Raw genomic sequence first — 19,818 nt, forward strand, 5'->3', positions numbered from 1 at the left:
GTAAGCCCAGGGCAGCGGGACCACGGAAAACCCCGGCCCCGGAGGGGACAGCTAGCCGGGGTCCCGGGGGGCTGGGGAAGGGCGGGGGACAGCCACAAGTGACCCCCGAGAGCCGCACACAAGTTAACATCACAACTGTGAGGACCACATATGTCCTTCTGAACTTCAACTTTCATAACCTCAAAGCATATCCTTAATGACCAAAAGCATCCTTCTGAATTTTGCAAAACCATGAATCCTGCTGAGTGCTCATAAGTTAATTGGAATATGAGAAGTGAAAATAATTTCCCTGTCCAGCGAGTGGTGGGCAACCTAGAATGGCCTGGGGCTATTTGTGGACACAGTTTAGTGATGGGCTTGGCTGTGCTGGGGGAATGGTTGTGTTCAAGGATCTTAGAGGGCTTTTCCAACCTTAGTGATTCCCTGATTCTGTGATTCTACTGCCATCCTGTGTCACTTGGTGCAGGTCCTGTAACAAGCATAGCCATTCTGCTGCTCCTTATCTTTAAGGACCTGTCCAGAAGGAACTGAGCATTTCATTCAACACAAAGAGCTCTCAGTTTCCCCCTGTGGCACCAGCCCCTAGCAAGAAGCTGCTCATAGTTCTGGGCAAGAGAGTGGGAATTTTGTAAAAGGGCAGCTCTTCCCATTCCCTGGGAGTGCAAATCCTGGTATAGATCCTTCAATTGATGAAAACATAACCATCATATTATGCTTTGTTCTGTGTTTGCTTTGGCCACACTGAGAATTCAGTCCCTAAAATTCCTGCTCTCTCCTGCAGTGGTTGTGTATGCACAGCCCCAGTAACTGTCCCACAAGCTTCCCCTCCATCCTGGCCCCTGTGTGGTTGGAAGCAGAGACCCACGGGCTTCAGCTGGAATCACAAAGAGCAGCATGGCAGCTTGGAGCAGCCTTCCCTCTGAGAGCCGCCTGGCTAATGAGCTGTGACACGGACAAGTCTCCCTGTCTGCAGTAAACCCTGGGCAAGCCACTGCCAGAGCCAATTCCAGACTCTGGGGTTTGTGGATAACCTTGTCACAGGCTGGTTGTTCTGCTTATTTGGGTTTTGACACTGGCTGTCCTGGCACACGGTGACATTGACGGCAGCAATGCTGTGCCTCACCACCCTCACAACAAAGAATCTCTTCCTAATACCTGATCCAAACTTGCCCTCTGTCACTTGGGAGAGCTGCTTGGATTTCAAGCAAATGGGGAGTTTTGGTGTGTTTGAGGGGAGAAAAAAAAAAAAAAAAAAAAAAAAAGGCATTTCTGGAGGTGGCAGAGGTACATTCTGTCTCTGTCTTTCCCTTATTTCAGATGATCTCTAAGGTTTGTTCCAACTCTAACAATTCCATGATTCTGAGGTCCCTTTAGCAGGGAAAATTCTGATTTTTAACAAACACTTAGCTCTCCGTATTTGGAAGATGTGTATATTATATGCAGGACTGGCAGGGCTAGCCAACATTTTCCTTTAAAAAACAAAAGCAGAGAGGAAACTGGGTTCCAAGTGCAATGAATGTTCATTTGAGTGTTGTTTCCAGGAGAAATGCTGACATTTTCATCAAAATAGCCATTTAAAATGTGCTTTGCATTGCAAAGGAAGCTGATTTGGGTTTCTATGAAGAATTAGGTATTTATTTATGCTATCTTCTAGGTCCTGTGTTCTAAACATAGTATTTTCACAAGCTGCAGTTGAAGTCCTTTATGGGTCTTTAATCCTTCATTTCTGCAGAAGTGGTCTTCTCCCAACTCACACAAGGTCCCAGAGCTCTTCCTGTGATTTCCTTGTGCGGTTTCCTAGAGTTCATTTTGTACTAGATGTGTTTGAATTCCCCAGGAATGTATTGTTCCACCTTAGCAGTTAGAACTGCATGGGGTGTCCATGGCGTACCCACCTCATCTCTCATACTCCATTAAATATGTGTAAGGGTCTAAGAGAGTGGCACAAGTGTATGATACTGATTAGTTTTTCCCCATAAGCTTTTGCCCTGAGGGAAAGTTCCCTCAGCCCCAGGACCTGCCATTTCCCTGGGAGTGCAGTTCAGATCTCCAGGGTAAAATGCCACACACGTGGCTTGGCCTGAAAATCTTGCTAAAGGCATCACCTTCACTGTGGAGGGTTGTTAATTGGTTTGATAACACCAACCTCACTGTTTGGGAATAGCCAGATTCTCCTTGATGTTGCTCTGGAAGAGCCTCTACAAAGGCTCTTCTGATACTTCCCAGAGCTAGAGGAAGAACACTAGAGGAAGAACAGAGGGTGAAGGAAAGCTTAGTAGGTATTTAGATAACTCACCCCAGCCACACTCCCGTGGCTGAGCTAGAGCTTGGCATTCCCACCACATGCCTCAGTCACTGGAGATCCAGGGCTGAGCTTCAGTAGCTGGGGCTGAGTAGACCCCAAGTGGAGGGGCTGGTCTGGGCCACCAAGGTTTATTAGTGCTCTCAGGGCCCTGACAGGGATGAGAAGAGACTCCTTGACAGCAGTTTTGGGATTAGTAGCTCCCTGACTGGAAGCTTTGGGTGAGGAGGGAGGATTGTGAGGTGAGATATGAACTCATCTGTTCCACAGGGAACAAGGAGGAATTAGCAAGTTTGGATGTTTAACCCGTCACTTCACTGGAGAAGTTGCCTCTGCTTTTCCAAAAATACACCCTTGAAAAGCTTTCCAAATTGGGCAGCCAAGAGCAAAGCCACCCAGAGCCACCAGTTGCTTTGGAAAGCTGGCACGGTATTGGAAAATGCTACACTAACCTGTCAAGTCACACTGGGCAGTACAAAATGCTTCCTGGAGCTGTTGTTTGTGCATGGTCCTGTGTGCTCATGTGGGTTTCCTCAGTTACTCTTGCATTACCCTTATGACTGTTGCTATTAATTACTGAAAAAAGGAAGAGCCTGATTATGTCAGGACAGAGAGGTGAAGGAGAACTCCAAATTGCACAAAGCCATTCTCCCTTCTCTTGAAGGCAGAGTGTAAAGTCTAGGTGGCTTTTCCCCAGCTTCCATGTCTTCCTTACATGTGTAGCTGAGGAGAACCTTAAAAATGGAATATAAGAGAAGACAGAACACAGCCCTCTTGGAGAGAAGGGAATGACATGAACTATTAATGACATCTCCCTCTGATTTGATGTGACAGCAGAGCGCTCTTAAGCACTGTCTCCCAAAACCAAGTATAGGTAAAATGTCTGCTTCCATCTCCCCCAGCCTGTCCCCTCCAGCTACAGCTGAGATATGCCTGCAATTCACCAACTGTGTCATGTCTGGCAAAAGGGTCTGTTCTCAAAAGTGTCTAAGACCGTTGGAAATGAACTTCAGTAATGGCTCAAAACGTGAAAACTCAGCTCTTCTGCCTGCTCATTTCAGGCTGGCAAGTCAAGAGAAAGCCAATGCGGTGAACGCTGCTGAAGCCTTTTGCCAAAGCACGGGCAATTGTGCCCACAGTCTCCCCCCATCTGGCATCCCGGCTGGTGCAGATGCCTCGTTGAGCAGGTGCCGGTGTTCAAGGTGCTGCTGTGCCTGAGCACACTCCAGTGCTGTTTCTGTGGGGTCCAGAGCCACCAGGGCAGCAGTGCCTCCGCAGCCCTGCTCCAGGAGACGTGGCCACCCTCCCCATGGTGGCCGCAGCTCTGCGGGCCCAGAGCTCTCTGTCAGGGGGCCTCAGTCACAGCACCTGGCCTGGGCAGCCGCGAGGGCCCGGGCTGGCAGCCAGCCCTGCCTCTGCCCCCTGCCCCTTATTGGCAGCAGCCAGAGACCATGCCCTGGCAGCACCCCCCTGCCCTCCCTGTCCCCAGCCAGCCCAGCCTGGGCACCTCGGGGGTCTCCCCACCCTCTTGCTGGGGTGCTGTCCTGGCATTGAGGGCTTCTGCCGCAGGCCTGGGAGACGCTTTGAGGAAGCGCCAGAGCAGCCGGGAGCTGGGAACAAAGTGGCTGCCTGGGGGCTGCTTGTGGCCTCTGACACCCAATTGCTCAGGGCTTCCCACTGCCCCAGTCCCTCCGGGTCTCCCCCAGCCTGGCCAACCTGCCCGGCAGCGGTGCTGCAGCCCCACAGGAGCTCCAGAGGAGCTCCACCAAGAGGCACCTCAGAGCCCTCAACCATCCAGCCAGCAACACACGGGCAGGAGGACACGGATGGTGCTTCCTGCCTGGGACAGGGCTTGTGGCCATCTCCAGGCACCGCTCTCGCAGGGATCCCTGCAGCTCTGGCCTTGCCCACCCGCTCTGTGGGCAGCAAAAGGCTTCAGCAGAGCCACCAAAGGCCAAGGGGCTTGTGGCCATTTTCCCTGCAACCCTGCCTGCCTGGGCACCTTGCTGAGCACAAGCACTCTTCCCCCACTTCCTTGATGCCCTGTGGACACTGGGCAGCAAAAGAAAGATTCGTGTACCTCTGTGCATGACAACAGTGATTTCATATTTCCATGCTGAGATGAGGTCTTCCCTGCAGCTCAGGTTCCCTGAGCAGACAGAGCTCCTGGGATTAGTTGTTCATAGACTTCCACAAGCTGCCACATAGAGGAGGCTTCCTACCCCCCACTCTCCTGGAAGTGGTCTTGCACCTTCTGTGTTTCCTTCTGCAGAGAAGGCAGGCGACCTGGTTCCAAGGGACAGCACGGCAGCCCAGCCTCGCCCGGGCCACTCGGGCCACAGACATACACTGACACCAATGTGGTGGGTGGTCAAATGGCGTTTATTACCTTATCTTGTGAGGTTAAATAGTCAAGGGGGCTTTGCTATGTCAAAGGAAGAAGGTAGGGTCTCTAGGGTTAGTAAGGGGTGGAAAACTACTGAGTTAGGAGGGGTTACATGTCTCAGGGGTGATGGATTACATATCACAGGATGAGGGAAGAAGAGTCTTGCTTTCTGTTACATCCCGAAATCTTCTATTCGTCTGTCCCTATCTACCACATCTCCCCCTCCCTTTTCACAAATAAATGAGGTAGTCATAGATATAGGCACTGAAGTGAGATACAAAGTTGTAACTTGATAAGGGGAAAAGGGGCTTGGTAAACCTGAGTAACTCTCACAAGGTGAGTTTAGAAAGTTTCTGCAACTGGCAGTGTTCGCAGTTTTTGGTTTACAGCATTTGTTGCTGGCCTATAAACAGAATGTTCACCCATTCCAGACGGGCCTGAACAAACGAGACTAGCTCGTTCAGCAGGCATGGTCCCAAGGTAACAGCTAAAAGCAGTATTGCCAGTGGACCTATGAGGGTGGAAATTAAAGTGGTGAGCCATGGCAATTGATTGAACCAGGATTCAAACCAGCCCTGTTGGGTTTCCCTGTCTTTCTTTCTCTGAGCCAGTTTATCTCAGAGTTCTGCCATGGAGTCTTTAACGACTCCCGTATGATCTGCATAAAAGCAGCATTCCTCTTTCAAAGCTGCACACAGTCCTCCTTGTTGCATGAACAAGAGGTCCAGTCCTCGCCTGTTCTGCAAGACCACTTCCGAAAGCGAGGAGACTGATTTCTCTAGATAGGAAATAGATTTCTTGATCCTCTGCAAGTCCTCATTGACAGTCATTTGCAGCTGAGAAAGTCCTGGCACACCCGTGGCTGTGCCAGCTGCTCCCAGGCCGAGCAGCATTGTAATAGTTATACCTGTTATTATTTCTCTTTCATGGAGCCTGCCAGGTTCCTCAAAAAGGTGATATACCTCTTTGTCTGAGTGGTACAGGACCCTAGGAACACCTAGAACTTGGACACAGAAGTCAATAGAGTCATTAAATTTGGCAAGGAGCACACAAGGACTCACCCCAGATCGTTGACAAACTCACATCCCAGACATGGATGGGAACGCCCACCTATTGATCTTTCTGTTGGGCTTGACAACTTCAGTGCAGAAGTTGCCTTTCTGCTTTGCTAAGGCTGCATTGCCAAAACATTTGCCCTGTCCTGTGATTTGACTCAGGGTGATTCCTCTGCGGGGAGTGTCCCACCTGCACTGGTGGGGGGCATCGGCTATGGAGTAACTGAAGGGGGTGTTTAAAACAATCCCTTTGTAGAAAGGGGGTTTAACATCATAACAAAGCCAACAGGAAACAGTTAGGTTCGGGTTGGATTTGTTCAAAGATAGAAAGGTAGCTTCTAGCATGCAAAAGATTGGGTTTGGGTCTGACTCGGCTAAGCGGCCTATCTGGAAGGCATCCATGTAGCTGGTCAGGATATCAGTGGCCTTTGTGGGCAAGGTTTTGGGGTGGGTTATGTTTTTCCCTCTCAGCACGTCTTTAATAACTATATTGGGTCCTATCAGTCGGGACGCTGGCGGTTGGAGCCTGATAATTCACACATTCACCCACTCTTTTGGCTCTTTTGAGGACCACTGTCCACGTTCTGCCTGTGGCCCAACTAGGGTGGTCTGGCTGTAAAACGGTCATGTTACAATCCATGCATCCCCGAGATCCGGGTTGTGTATGATAGCTGCTATAGACTCCTCCTAGGAAGGCGGGTTTTCTACAGCCGGTGGGTGCCCAGGTGAACTGTAGAAATTTATCGGGCTCCTGTGGTTACCACCCTTCTTCTAATGGTCTGGCATCTGTAACAATGGTTTCACAGCCCCAGTGTCCGCAATATCCCCACCCTGGGTAGTTGCAATACCTTTTCCCTGGGTTGGAGGCTGGGCACCAGTAGGATAGGTACATGAGCATGATATGTGGGTGATAGGGCCGTAATTTTGGTCATCCTGGAAACAGGTTGGTGATGTGGAACATGAAGGATGGGGCGCTCACTGTGGTGATTTCTTTGAACACCTTGTTACTTGAAAGATGTTGCATGACCCACCTGAATGGCTGATGGGGGTAATAGTCTGGGCCGGCTCGCCCTCTGGCAACAAGCCCCAACTGCAAAATCACACAAAAACACTGTTTATATCTGGGTCTCACCGGTGCGGGACTCTTGGGTGCTGTCTGGTGGCTTGGTGGTTCGTCATTTCCCTCTGGAACAGGGATGTGCACGTTATGGGGACGCCCCATGAACATGTCCTGCAGACAGAAACTCACAGTTTTCATTAGTCTCATTCTGAAGGTCAGGCTTGATTGACCTAAGTGGGCACCACCTGGTTCTGCCCTCTTTTTTGACCGCCGCGTACCCTTGCCCCGTGAGCACTAGTCTCCAGCCCCATTCCCATTGCCTAGCTCGTTTTTGATCATGACCTGCGGGCCCTCCTCTAGCGTTCAGGTGACCCAGTGCTTTCAAACGGGACTGTTTGTCTCATCTCCCCTAGGGAATTGATTCAGTGCTAGCAAAGTGGTTGCCAGTATACGCGCTTGGTCTCCTGGGGGAATGGAATTGGAAAAGCCCTCTGCCTTTGCCAATACTTCCAACTTGGCTTTCAGGGTCTGATTTACTCACTCAACAATGGCCTGTCCAGTGCTGTTATACGGGATACCATGCACTAAAGTGATGCCCCATTTCAAGGCGAATTCTTGCACTGGTTTGGAGATAAAATTGGAAGCATTGTCAGTTTTAATTTGCTTGGGGATACCAAGCCATGCCATAGCTGTCAGCCAGTGCTGAATTGTGGCCTTAGAGTTAGGTTTGAGGTGCTGTGTGACCACAGTCACTCCGCTGTGTCTACTGTCACTGCAAGTCATGCTTGGGGCTTCAGCAGTTGACAAAAAGTGAAGTCCGACTGCCAGATTTCTGAAGCCTTGAGACCTCTTGGGCTGACCCCACTGGTCCATAGGGGTGACTTCTGGCAGTGAGGGCAAGTGGCCACTACATGTCTTGCGTCAGCGGTCGAGATCCCGCATCTTTTCACCAGTGCTTTGGCTCCGATGTGGAGCGACTCGTGCAGTTGATGAGCTTCCTGCAACATCCACACTCCCTCCGCCACGGCATCCGCTTTGTCATTGCTGTTCTGGAAGAAGCCCTTGACTGGGTTGTGGCTGCTGACGTGAATGACAGACACGGTGCCCTGTCACGAGGAGAGCGCCTCTTCAAGCATTGAGGCCACTGCAGATGTTGACACACCTGGTCCTGACAATGCCAGGCAAAGCCTTGCCACAAATATAGAGTCCGTTACGATGTTGAGGTGTTCATCTTGGAAGAGTCCGCATGCCAAGACCACTGCTGCTGCTTCTAGCTGTTGCACTGACAGCGTGGGGTCACATGCTTTGACACAATGCCATAGTTTTCCTGTCTGCCACACCGCTGCTGCAGTAGAAGTCGTGGAGGAAGCATCTGTAAAGACCGTCGGTCCTGGCTGCAGTCGATCCATGACCTTTGGTGGCATGTCTATGTCGACAATGGTCAGTAGCTGAGTCCAAGGTGGTCTGGTGGTGTAGGAGATTTCTCCTCCGAAACCAGTGAGAGCAAGGGCCAGGTGCTCCAATATCGCGGTTGACTCCATGGTCGGTCGTTTGCAGAAGGGAAGGTGGATTCTTGCCGGCTCGGTTCCCAGGTGCCTCAGGCCAAGTTACCTGCCTTTCATGATGAGGTTAGCGACGCATTCAACTCCCAGGGAAAATGCACGAGTTGGTCTCCTGAGGACCACCCATTGGATCGGCTGGGATTTTTCGGAAGGTCCTTGGGCCAGTGCTCCCACTCCTCCCTTCTGTGTGAAGTGGACGTATAAATCTAGCGGTGTGCTTGGGTTCCACATGGCAAGTGTGCCAGTAGACATATGATGTTCGATGAAGTCAAGGGAGTTCACTGCTTGTGGCGTCAGCTCCTTGGAGTCCCAGGGGTGCTTTCCTTTCAGGAGGTCATATAAAGGGTCCATGACCTCTGGAGGAATTAGGATGATGTTGCGGAGCCACTGCAGACATCCCACAAGGCGCTGCATGTCATGGAGCGTCTTGATGTCTCGGTGGACCTTCACCTTTGGGGGGGGTCACGTAGGAATTTGTGATCCCCACTCCCAGGAAGGTCACGCACGGTCCTCTCTTGATCTTCATGTTTGCGATCTCAAAGCCATTGGCCTGGAGAGTTTCCGTGATTGTGGACACTAGATGATCCACTTGGCTTGCTGATGGTGCGGCAACGAGGATGTCGTCCTTGTATTGAATGATGGTTGCAGTGGGGTAGGAGTGTTGGACTGGCATCAGTGCCCTGTCCACGGTGATCTGGCATATGGTTGGGCTGCCCACGAGACCTTGTGGTAGCACCTTCCATTGGAAAAGGAGGTTAGGTCGCTTGCCATTTGGGAACACAATGGAAAAGGCAAATCGTTCCTTGTCCTCAGCATGCAGGGGTATAGAAAAGAAGCAATCTTTGATGTCCAACACCACACATGGCTGCCCTTCGGGGATGGCTGAGTTCGTGGGCAGCAATGTCTGAACTGGACCCATGGGTTGGATTGTCTTGTTCACAGGGGTGTTCCACGGGCTGGTGGAGGGTTCTATGTGACCCTTTTGCAGCTCGCAGTCGGCCAGTTCCAGCAAGGCTGCCATTCGAGGCTTTGACAGGGGCCACTGCTTGACCCATATGGGGTCTGGTGATTTCCAAGTCAGTTTGATTGGCAGCAGTGGGTGTACGGCAGTGGCCCTTATTATAAATTTGTGATCCTGACTCCTAACATAGCAAGGATGTCCCTTCCTATCAAGGGTGGAGAGTTTTGCAGAATGTAGGGGTAGATTGCCACTGTCTGTTCTGGTCCCTTTTTCGTGTGAAGCGTTATAGCTACCAACTGGGTACTTTTCCACGCCCAAGACGGCCCTCCCACTCTGTTCACTGGGGGGACTTCTTTACATTGCCAATGTCAGGGCCAAAGTGCTTGGGGGAAAATTGAGCAGTCTGCTCCTGTGTCTGCCTAAACTGAAGCCCTATGGCGTGGGGATCCTGACTGCCATAAAGGCGGCATGTCCCCCACACCATCAGGGGCTCCTTCCCTATTTTCATGGCCAGGGCCACCCAGGGGCCCCATTCTGGGGTGTCCCCTGCTGACCCTGTGTCACAGGCGCGGCTTGTGGCAGTAGTGGATACGAAGGTACCGCAGGCTGTATTGCGAAACTCTGCAATTGTGTTGCTGGTGGGGGTACGAAGCTGGCTGTCTCCTGTGGGGGTATGGGGTATAAGGGCTCCCCGCCCCACTGGGGGTTGGCATAGATGGGCTGCCTTGCATTTGCGGCGGGAGGAGGCTGAGTGCGGCCCGCACGCCCCCTCCCTCTCCCGTTTCCCTGGGGCTGGGACCTGCAGTCCTTAGCGAGGTTCCCTTTCTTCCCGCAGCCCCAGCAGGGCCCTTTCAAGAGTGCTTGGGGTGGAGGCGCCGCTGCAGACTGCTGTGCCGGCTGGGGACAGCTCACCGTGCTGTGGCCTGCCTGACCACACTTGAAGCATGCCATTGCACTGGTCAGGGTGTGGACGGTTGCTTGAATAGGTGTCAGGTGCTCCTCCCTTACGACATGTTTGATCATGTCAGCCAGGCTGGCTCTGGCCAGCAGGGAGCGCAAAATGTCCTTGGTGACAGAGTTGCACTGCTGACGTAAGCAGTCAGCTACCACAGGGCCCTTTGCCTCCACAGGCAGGGTAGAGGAGTCTACTGCCACTTGCAGGCAGTCTACGAACTGCGTGAAGCTTTCACTCTCTGCCTGCTTTATGGTGGACCACGGAGATGGCTTGGCCACGACTAGAGAGGCAGCACGAATAGCCTCCCTAGCAGCTCGAGTGGTGGCCCTGACTTCCTCAGCTCGCATTTGTGCAGCTTGTTGCTGAGGCGTGATCATCTCATCATGTTTTCCTATCAGCCTGGATAAGCTCAAGCCGTGCAGTGGTTGCCCCACCCCAGAAGCCTGGGCTAGCACTTTTGTACAACTATATTCCCATTCCTGTTTAAACACGATCATTCCTCCACCACCGAACATCATGCAACGTATTTGTTTAATATCAAAGGGGAGCAAGTCGTCATTATCAAAAAGGCCGTCCACGAGGGTGGAGACCATGGCTGAGTTATTCCCTTTCTCTGAAATCGCTTTGACAATTGCCTGTACATCATTGGGGTTTACTGGAGTGTATGTCCTTTGTTGATTCCCCTCCAGCCCAGTGACCCTTACCGGGAAGTCTTGAACTGTGGCTGCGGAGGCCCATTCAGCACAAGCTATTTTTATTTTTCCCCAGTTGGTAAACTGGGCTGGTTCATATTGTAATTGCCTTTCAGTGCGGCTTAAAGCTTTATTAATTTTTGTTTTAAATCGCGTTGGCTCTTCTCTCTCTGTTTCTGAGTCCCAGTCGGTTTCCATCAGCTCTTCCGAGCTGGTGGAGCTGCTGCTGCTGGACTCAGAGCCGGAAGTCAAACACCAGTGCACTTCCAGGCTTCGGTGCCTTTTTGTGCGGCTTCGGCCCCGCTCCTCCCTCTGGGGGTGGTGCCACTCCCGCCCCCTGGGCTTGCCCTGCCTCCCGCAGGGGGAGGTCTCTCCCTTAAATGGTAGCGGCATCAGGCGCGGCTCCCGATTGGGTCTGTGCTCTCTGCCGCTCTCCTCCTCTCTTTCCCGCGGATGCGTATTAGCAAAAACCCACGCCTCCGGGCTTTTCCCACCAAGAGCACCCACGCCCCGCCCATCTCCTTGGTCACTGGTGCCATGTTTGGCTGGGTAGGGTGGAGGGGCTGCCTGCATCTCCTCCTGAGCCGCGGTTTCTGCATCTCTGGCTTCTTTCGCCAGTCCCTCCCAAAAGGATTCCGCGCACTTCTGCACCCCCGGCACCGAATTGCTGATTGGTGACGGAGAGATGGATGGGGAACCCGTGGATTTTTGGGAAGGTTCTGTGGGGGGGTTTGGACTCTGGCTCGGGGAGGGGGGTAACACGTCGGGGCCCCTGGCTCCCTGCTCTCGGGCAGACTGCTTTCAGGGACAGTTTGTGTTGCCGCTCCTATCCCTAGCTTGGGTGTAGCTAATAAACATGTGCGCACAGCACTCCATTTCTCCTGTTCTTCAAGCGCTCCGCGCAGGGCCCACTCAACTTTACCCCATGCCTTGAGACTTTTGCCACTGCCTGAGGATTTGATATGCTCGGCCAGCGTGGCTGTGCATTTCTCCCACACCTCTGGATGTAATATTTCCATGGGACGTTCAATCGTCCCAAGCTCTAGAAGCCTTGCAATAGCAAGATAAAAATCCTTGAGCCTGCACTTAATTCCCCACTGTCTATGAATCGAACTCACGACCTTCGCGATGGCGTCCATGACGGTCACTGGTACGGGGACATCTCCACTGCCGAGAGTTGGCCTCACCGCTCCAGCCGCTGCCTCTCATCCAGGCAATACCCGCTACCCAAGTGAATCTTCCCGGGTTTCGGCACCAGATATGTTGCCTTCTGCAGAGAAGGCAGGTGACCTGGTTCCAAGGGACAGCACGGCAGCCCGGCCTCGCCCGGGCCACTCGGGCCACAGACATACACTGACACCAATGTGGTGGATGGTCAAATGGCATTTATTACCTTATCTCGTGAGGTTAAATAGTCAAGGGGGCTTTGCTACGTCAAAGGAAGAAGGTAGGGTCTCTAGGGTTAGTAAGGGGTGGAAAACTACTGAGTTAGGAGGGGTTACATGTCTCAGGGGTGATGGATTACATATCACAGGATGAGGGGGGAAGAGTCTTGCTTTCTGTTACATCCCAAAATCTTCAGTTTGCCTGTCCCTATCTACCACACTTCTGAAACCTGGAGAATATGGAGCTCTCTGTGCAGCTTTTAAGAGTTGCAGGGTTTGAATTGCCAATCTCGAGATGGCAGGGCTGACGTCATCAGCCAGGTCCTGAAGGGCTGAAACAGAGAGGAACAGAGCCATGGTCAGAGCCCAGGTCTGCGGGGACCTGAGGAGACTCTCCTGCCAGGGCCATCCCAGCCCACTCTTGCCATGGCCAGGAAGGAGCAGGGAATATCACAGAATCACAGGGTTGGAAGAGACCTTCAATATTGAGTCCAACCCATGCCCCAACACCTCAACTAAACCCTGGCACCAAGTTCCACATCCAGTCTTTTTTTAAACATATCCAGGGATGGTGACTCCACCATCTCCCAGGCAGACTATTCCAGTGCTTTATCACTCTTTCTGTGAAAAACTTCTTCCTAATATCCAACCTCTATTTCCCTAGGAGCAGCTTAAGGCAGTGTCCTCTGGTTCTGTCATTTGCTGCCTGGAGAAAGAGACCAATCCCCACCTGACCACAACCACCCTTCAGGAAGTTGTAGAGAGTGATAAGGTCACCTCTGAGTTTCCTTTTCTCCAGGCTAAACACCCCCAGCTCCCTCAGCCATTCCTCACAGGGCTTGTGTTCCAAGCCCCTCTCCAGCCTCATTGCCTTCTCTGGATACACTCAAGCATCTCAATGTCCTTCCCAAACTGAGGGGCCAGAACTGGACACAGAACTCAAGGTGTGCCCTCACCAGTGCTGAGTACAGGGGAAGGATGAGCTCCCTTCTCCTGCTGGCTGCACCATTCCTGACCCAGGCCAGGAGCCATTGGCCTCCTTGGCCACCAGGGCACACTGCTGGCTCATGTCCAGCCGGCTGTCGACCAGTGTCCCAGGTCCCTTTCTGCCTGGGCACTGTCCAGCCACACCATCCCCAGCCTACAGCAATGCAGGGGGTTATTGTGGCCAAAATGCAGGACTGGGCACTTGGACTGATTAAACTTCATCTTGTTAGACTCTGCTCATCCCTCCAATCATTCCAGGTCTCTCTGCAGAGCCCTCCTACCTTCCAACAGATGGACACAAGCTCCCAGCTTAGTGTTGTCTGAAGATTTACTAATGAAAAACTCAATCCCCTCATCCATGTCATCAATAAAAACACTGAACAGACCAACGGGATCAGCCTGAAGCTGCTGGCCACGAATCCCCCAGGTGCCCTGAAATCTCTGTGTGCTCGGCCCACACCGCCCCTCATCCACACAGGGACCAGAGCCCTCTGCAGCCGGGGCTGGGCTCACAGCTCTCCCACCAGCCCCCGCTGGCAGCCCTCACCCTTGTAGATGAGCTGGGTCTCTTCCTGCTGCCTCCTCAAGTACCGCCCTGCAATCCCTAGAACACAGAGCCTGTTATGGACCATGGCCCAGCTCCTGCTGCGGCGGGGCGGGGAGGGAGCCCGGGCTCGTGGCTTACCCATGAACCTGACAGCTGCCTCTCGCAGGGGCTCCTGTGGGCTCTGCAGGTAGGGCAGGGCCCGGCGCAGGAGCTCGGCCGCGCTGCTGCTGTCCTCTGCCAGCTGGAGAGAGCGGCAGCAGGGAAGGGTTGGCACGGGCTCAGCCCCTGGGCCGCGGCTCCATCGGCACCCGGCTGGGGCCGCAGGAGCCTGGAGCAGAGCCCGCGCGGCCTCGGGCTGCAGCAGCGGGCAGGGGCACAGCTGCCAGCCCGCACACCGAGCACCGCGCTCAGGGGCTGCTCCAGGCTGGGGCTGCGGCTTCCCGGCCCTCCTTACCAGGCACTCAGCAAACTTTGACAGCTGCTCCTTCTTCAGCAGCTGCTTCAGATGCCTCCTCTTCAGGAACTTTGCCGCACGAAGCAGCGTTTCCCGAGAAGCCTGGAGAAGAGCAGAAACATGGAAATGCCCCGCAGCCAAGGGCCCCCAGGATCAGCGTCTCTGTGCCAGGGCCTGGAGGAGGCTACAGCCCTCCAGGCACCAGGGCAGGAGGCAGCTGAGCCCCCTCCCAGGGGGACAGCAGCAGCCCTTGCGTCCTCACCTTTGCCACACACCGATTCTCATCATGGCAGTGGATGAAGAGTGGGAGCAGGCTCTTGCTCACATGTTTCTTCAGGGGCTTTTTTCCCGTGTCCATTACTAGCTCCATCACCTCTCGGAAGAGGTGAATGGAGAGCAGCTGCACATGGCTATTGTCCTGTTGGAAAGGAAAAGAACCAGCAATGGTTTCTCTGGGCCCACCTGGGCACAGGCCTGAAAATCCACAGGGCATCAAGTGTCCAGGCAGCACCCAGTGATGGTGGCTGGGGGCACAGAGCTTTACTTGGTCAATGAGTGGCCGGAGCACCTCAGCCAGCTGCAGGGCAGTGGGACTGGATACTAGGATGGCTCGGTCCTGGAGCTCATTCAGGAATACAGAGAGGATCAATGCAACCACCTCTCCATCTGCATCCTGCAGTAGGGCCAGGAGGCTCTGTGTCAGACTCCGGATGCCTTCGGCCTGTGTGGGACACAATGCTGCACTGTGAAACCATGAACTGTAGAATCATAGCATATCCTGGAGTGGGAAGAGATCCACAAGGATCATCCACTCCAACCCCTGGCCCTGCACAGACAATCCCAGCCTGTGCCTGAGAGCGCTGTCCAAACAGTCTCAGAGCTCTGGCAACCTAGGGGCTGTGACCATTCCCTGGTGTGCCTGCTCAGTGCCCCACCACCCTCTGAGGGAAGAACCTTTTTCTAATATCCAGCCTTAAAATCTCCTGACACAACTCCAGCTGTTCCCTTGAGTGCTGTCACTGGTCACCAGAGAACAGAGATGCCCTTTCACTTCCCTTGCAAGGAAGCTGCAGATTGCAGTGAGGTCTCCCCTCAGTCTCCTCCAGACAGACAGGTCAGGTGCGCTCAGCCACACCTCCTATGGCTTCCCCTCTAGACCCTTCACTATTTTCATATTCCTCCTTTGCACAATCTCTAGTAGTTTCATGGTTTTTTTACATTTTGGTGCCAAAAATTGCACACTGCGCTTGAGGAAAGGCCACACCAGCCCAGAGTAGAGCAGGATGTTCCCATCCGTTGCCCAGCTGGTGATGCTATGCCTGATGCACCCCAGATATCCCTCCTGGCTGCCAGGGCACTGCTGACTCCTACTCGCCATCACAGGATCCCCACAGGTCTCTTTCCACAGCACATCTCTCTGATCTCTCATTCCCTGCTCTAGCCACACAGCCAGGCTGCTCATGCCAGGTGCAGCATCTGCCACCTGCCCTTGTTCAACTTCATATGGTTGGTGATTGTCCAGCCTGCAAATCTGTCTCTACAGGGCATCTATCCTCAAGGGAGTCAACAGCTCCTCCCAATGTAGTATCATCAGCAAACTTATTATTTCTTTATGTGCTGTGTCCAATGCCACTCTGGCACTGCAACCCCACCCTGCTGCCACAGGGCCTAGAGGCCAAAGGCCTGTCCCAAAGCACTGGGGCAGCTGAAGTGGGAGGCAGGAGAGCTGGGAGAAGCTGTCCCAGTGCCTGAAGCCCAGCCAAGTTCCAGCGACTGTGTTCCCCAGCCCCACGCTGCCTGCACGGCTTCAGCTGCTGCCCCTCCTTACCAGCGAGGGATCCTTGCTGAGCACCACAAGGCCTCTGAGCGCCAGGTAACGCTTCTCCCTGGATTTGCTCTGCAGGTTCCTTGAAATGATCTCCAGGGCACTGTCACTCCATTCCCTCATGTCAGGGCACTCGAGGACCTGAAAGGCACAGGGCAGTGACAGGGGACCCGGCCGGCAGGAGCCCAGAACCGCACAGGGCGGGCCCAGGCAGCAGCACAGGGCGTGGGCACCGTCCCAGGCAGCTGCAGCTGCGAGAGGGCAGAGAGCTGGGAGGCAGCAGAGCCAGCAGCGCTGGCCAACAGGCTCACCTCCACAATGAAGGCCAGGGCAGGCAGATCCCAGCGTGGCTTCTGTGAGCTGAGCAGCCCCAGCAGGCGGAGTGCAATGCAGGAACACAAGGGGTTTGAGGTACGGTGCATCTCCCTGGAAGGCAGAAAAAGGCACCAAGACTCTGAGTCAGCAGGAGCAAACGTCTCCCAGGACTGTCTCACAAGTTCTTGTCTTTCCCCACTACCCTGCAAGACCTGGGCCCTTTGGGAGGCGGCTGCTCTTGGGCACCCTCCTCTCCCAGCATTTTCCAGTCTGCTTGGCCATCCCTCAGTGACAAGGCCCTCTGGCCCCTGACCACAGGGACTGTGAAGGACACCCCAGACACAGAGCACAAATGCTGAGAGCAATGGGAAAGGGGTCCCACCTGGCCAGCAGACCCACAGCATAATGGTGGGTGTCAGCACGGAGCAGCGTGTCCCAGCCATGTTTGCGCTCCATAGCCACCAGTAAATCCAGACACCGCAGATGGCGGAACAGTGCCCTCAGAGTCTGCACTGCAAACCTGCGGGCAGAGCAAAACCCAGGTCACCCTGGGAGTGCTGGCACCTGCCCTGGGGACATGGGAGAAATGGGATGGAGCACCTGTTGATGCTGGTGGGAAGGCTGAGTTGCTCCTGGCATTCCTTCCAGAAGGTATTGACCTCCTCTGGCAAATCTAATGTGCTGACAAAAACTTGGAAAAGCAGAGCCACAAGGAGGCGGGGAGAATATTCCATAAATGGTGCTGGGCACCAGGGCAGGCGGAGAATCTCCCAAACGACCCTGGTTGCCTTCAAAGAACAAAGCCCCCCAAGACAGCGCTCAGTGCCGGGGTGTCTGTGTGACTGGGGCCGAGCGTGGTAGGGAGAGGCCCAGAGAGACACAGGGGGAGCAGCAGGCCTGGTGGCCCTGCAGCTGTCCCTAGGCCAGCTTTCAAGCCAGTGCCTGAGGAAGGGAGATGCAGTGGGGGAAGGAGGATGGAGAACTGTGGGACAGGCAGCCTTGGGGCCAGCAAAGGCCACTGGCAGAAACTCACAGCCAGGGCAAAGACTCTTGTTTTGTCCCCATCAGAGGTGGACACTCTATGCAGTGGCCAGTCCTCCAGCACACAGAGCAATGTTGGCAACACCTTGTCCACTGCCACTCCTGATGAGGCTATGGTTCTCCACATGATTGTAGCAGCCCTATGGGACCAGAGCTGCGTGTCAGAAGGATCTTAGCCACAGCACCATGGCCTGGGCAGCTGTGGGGGCCCAGGTGACAGAGCCCTGGTGCCCTGAGAGGCAGGGAGGGAGCATGGCAGCAGGCTGGGTGGCTGACATGCCACATCTGGGAAACAGAGAGCCTGGTGGGTCCTGGAACTCTCTACCTGTCTATCAGACTCCACTGGACTGGCTGTAGAGGGTGATGGGCCCTAAGGGCCAGTGAGCCATGAGGCCACAAGGAAGGTGGCTCCCATACCTGTCACATGATGGGGCACAGCGCAGGAGGGTTACTGTGACATCAGTGGGGTGTGCCTCAGTCAGCCTCAGGATGTCCATTAACACCCTGTCACCTGGAGGTGCACTGGATACAAGTCTCTGGTGCATGTTCCTCACAAAGTCTGGCACCTGGTGGAGGCACACAGAGAGCTGGAGAGCTGCCAGAACAGCAACTTCCCCCGCTTCCTCTGAGAAGTTCTTCCCTTTCCACCACACTCTGATGGCATCGAGGGCTGACGGGGGCCCAGTGGACCTGGCTTGAGGAACGCCCATTTCCTGGGGGGATCCAGCCCTGTCCACAGGCTGCTTACTTCATTTGGGTGGGAAACAAGTCTCTCCCCAAAAATATCCAGGTTGGGAGAAGAAGCCTTCATATTTGCTATGCTCTGAGTGGGTGTGATATCAGTGTTGGCCGTGTGGTCAGTGTAATGTTAGGGTTTGCATCCTCCTTCTTCTCCTGGCCATGCTAGAACGTCTCTCCCTTGTCCCACCAAGATCTGTCCCTAATGGCACATGGAAAAAAATTGCTTAAAGCCTGGGGACAAGGAACAAGGTGGTTGCACAGAGCCTCCCTGCAGGACCACCCTGTCCCATTGCCTCGTCTGGACACTGTGGCCACGAGCAGCTGTATTGTGATGTGCTACCAAGGGCCCTGTGACACAGAGAGACGTTCCTTCCCACAGTGCCCACCGTCACAAAGGGTCCTTGCACACAGTGCCGTGTGCCCTGGAACCTCCCCCAGCCCAGGCAACCTGCCCTGTTGTGGGGCAAAGGAACTCTACAGGAATAAAAGACACGCTGATGTATCCTGAGCCCACTGGGAACACGACTGTCGCAGATGGTTTTCTTACCCTCCATAACCATTGGGGGACATATGGGAGCCCCAAAATCAGAGTGTTCTGCCTTAGCAGATTCCAGAGGGTGATGATCCTGTACCAAGGAATGAAAAGAATCCACTGCCACTGACGTTGCCCACAGGCCAGCCCATCTTGGTGTTGCACCTATGACCTAGGCAGATCTAGTGCTGGTTATTACTGCCTGCTTGTTTGCCCTTGTTGTTGATTGGTATATCTCTTTGTCTATTTCTCCTGTAGGATGAGAGGCCTGTGTGGAGGTTGCAGTCTGACCCTTTGGTACAAAAATAAAACACTGAAGAGTAGACTGAGGGGAGACCTCATCGGGGTCTGCATTCTCTCCTCATGAGGAGCAGTGAAGGGACAGCTCCAATCTCTGCTCTCTGTGACCAGTGACAGCACCCAGGAGAACGCCTGGAGGTTTAGGCTGGATATTAGGAAAAGGTTGTTCCCCCAGAGGGTGGTGGGGTACTGAACAGGCTCCCCAGGGACTGATCACAGCCCCAAGGGTGCCAGAGCTCTGGGAGTGTTTGGACAACCCTTTCAGGCCCAGGGTGGGATGGTTGGGGTGTCTGTGCAGTTCCATCCTTAAAACAACGCATCCCCACAATCCACATTCCTTTGGATGAACATGATCTCTCTATCAATAAACTCATGTTCATGGCCACTGCCTCTCCAGGAGCAGACTCTGACTTTTCAGTCTTATTAAAATTCACAGAAAGTTTTGCTATGAATATTTTCCCCCTCCTTTTAAATCACGAATGGACACTCCCTGGTGTGCCTCAGTGCTGCCTCCAGGTGAGCACTGACAACACTACAGATGCAGCTCATTAGAGCACGGGCAGCAGGGTGATGATCCCGCTGCTTATTCTGCTGGGGAAAACTCCTATTTTACAGCCTAGTCTGGCTTTCAAACAAGCGGGGCATGTTCCGGATCCAGTCCTGACTCCAGACTGTGCTAACGTGGTTGTCTGTGTGAAGATCCCTGGGAAACTCGTCC

General features: G+C 53.8%; 1 protein-coding gene across 1 annotated transcript; it reads right to left on the reverse strand.

Annotated features, from left to right (window-relative positions):
- Window positions 1-12,339: 12,339 nt before the first annotated feature.
- Window positions 12,340-19,617, reverse strand: LOC146766960 (maestro heat-like repeat-containing protein family member 7). Its single transcript, XM_085584716.1, has 12 exons — window positions 17,945-19,617; window positions 17,520-17,667; window positions 17,087-17,274; window positions 16,869-17,006; window positions 16,483-16,597; window positions 16,175-16,312; window positions 14,891-15,067; window positions 14,609-14,764; window positions 14,347-14,448; window positions 14,031-14,133; window positions 13,893-13,949; window positions 12,340-12,690 (listed from the first exon to the last, which is right to left on the reverse strand). The coding sequence occupies exons 1-12, from the start codon at window positions 18,235-18,237 to the stop codon at window positions 12,536-12,538; spliced, it is 1,770 nt and encodes a 589-aa protein (XP_085440842.1). The 5' UTR covers window positions 18,238-19,617; the 3' UTR covers window positions 12,340-12,535.
- Between the last annotated feature and the right edge of the window lie 201 nt (window positions 19,618-19,818).

Source organism: Lonchura striata, chromosome 7 (genome assembly GCF_050655825.1).
Source record: "Lonchura striata isolate lonStrDom1 chromosome 7, ASM5065582v1, whole genome shotgun sequence".
NCBI classification, from domain to species: domain Eukaryota; kingdom Metazoa; phylum Chordata; class Aves; order Passeriformes; family Estrildidae; genus Lonchura; species Lonchura striata.

Bases quoted from the DNA above. Each gene is read 5' to 3' on its own strand.
- LOC146766960 (XM_085584716.1), bottom strand. From the start codon at position 18,237: ATGGGCGTTCCTCAAGCCAGGTCCACTGGGCCCCCGTCAGCCCTCGAT. The intron at 16,598-16,868 runs GTGGGACCCCTT...TCTGCCTTCCAG, and splicing joins GCTGTGGGTCTGCTGGCCAG to GGAGATGCACCGTACCTCAA. The intron at 14,765-14,890 runs GTAAAGCTCTGT...CCTTTCCAACAG, and splicing joins TCCGGCCACTCATTGACCAA to GACAATAGCCATGTGCAGCT.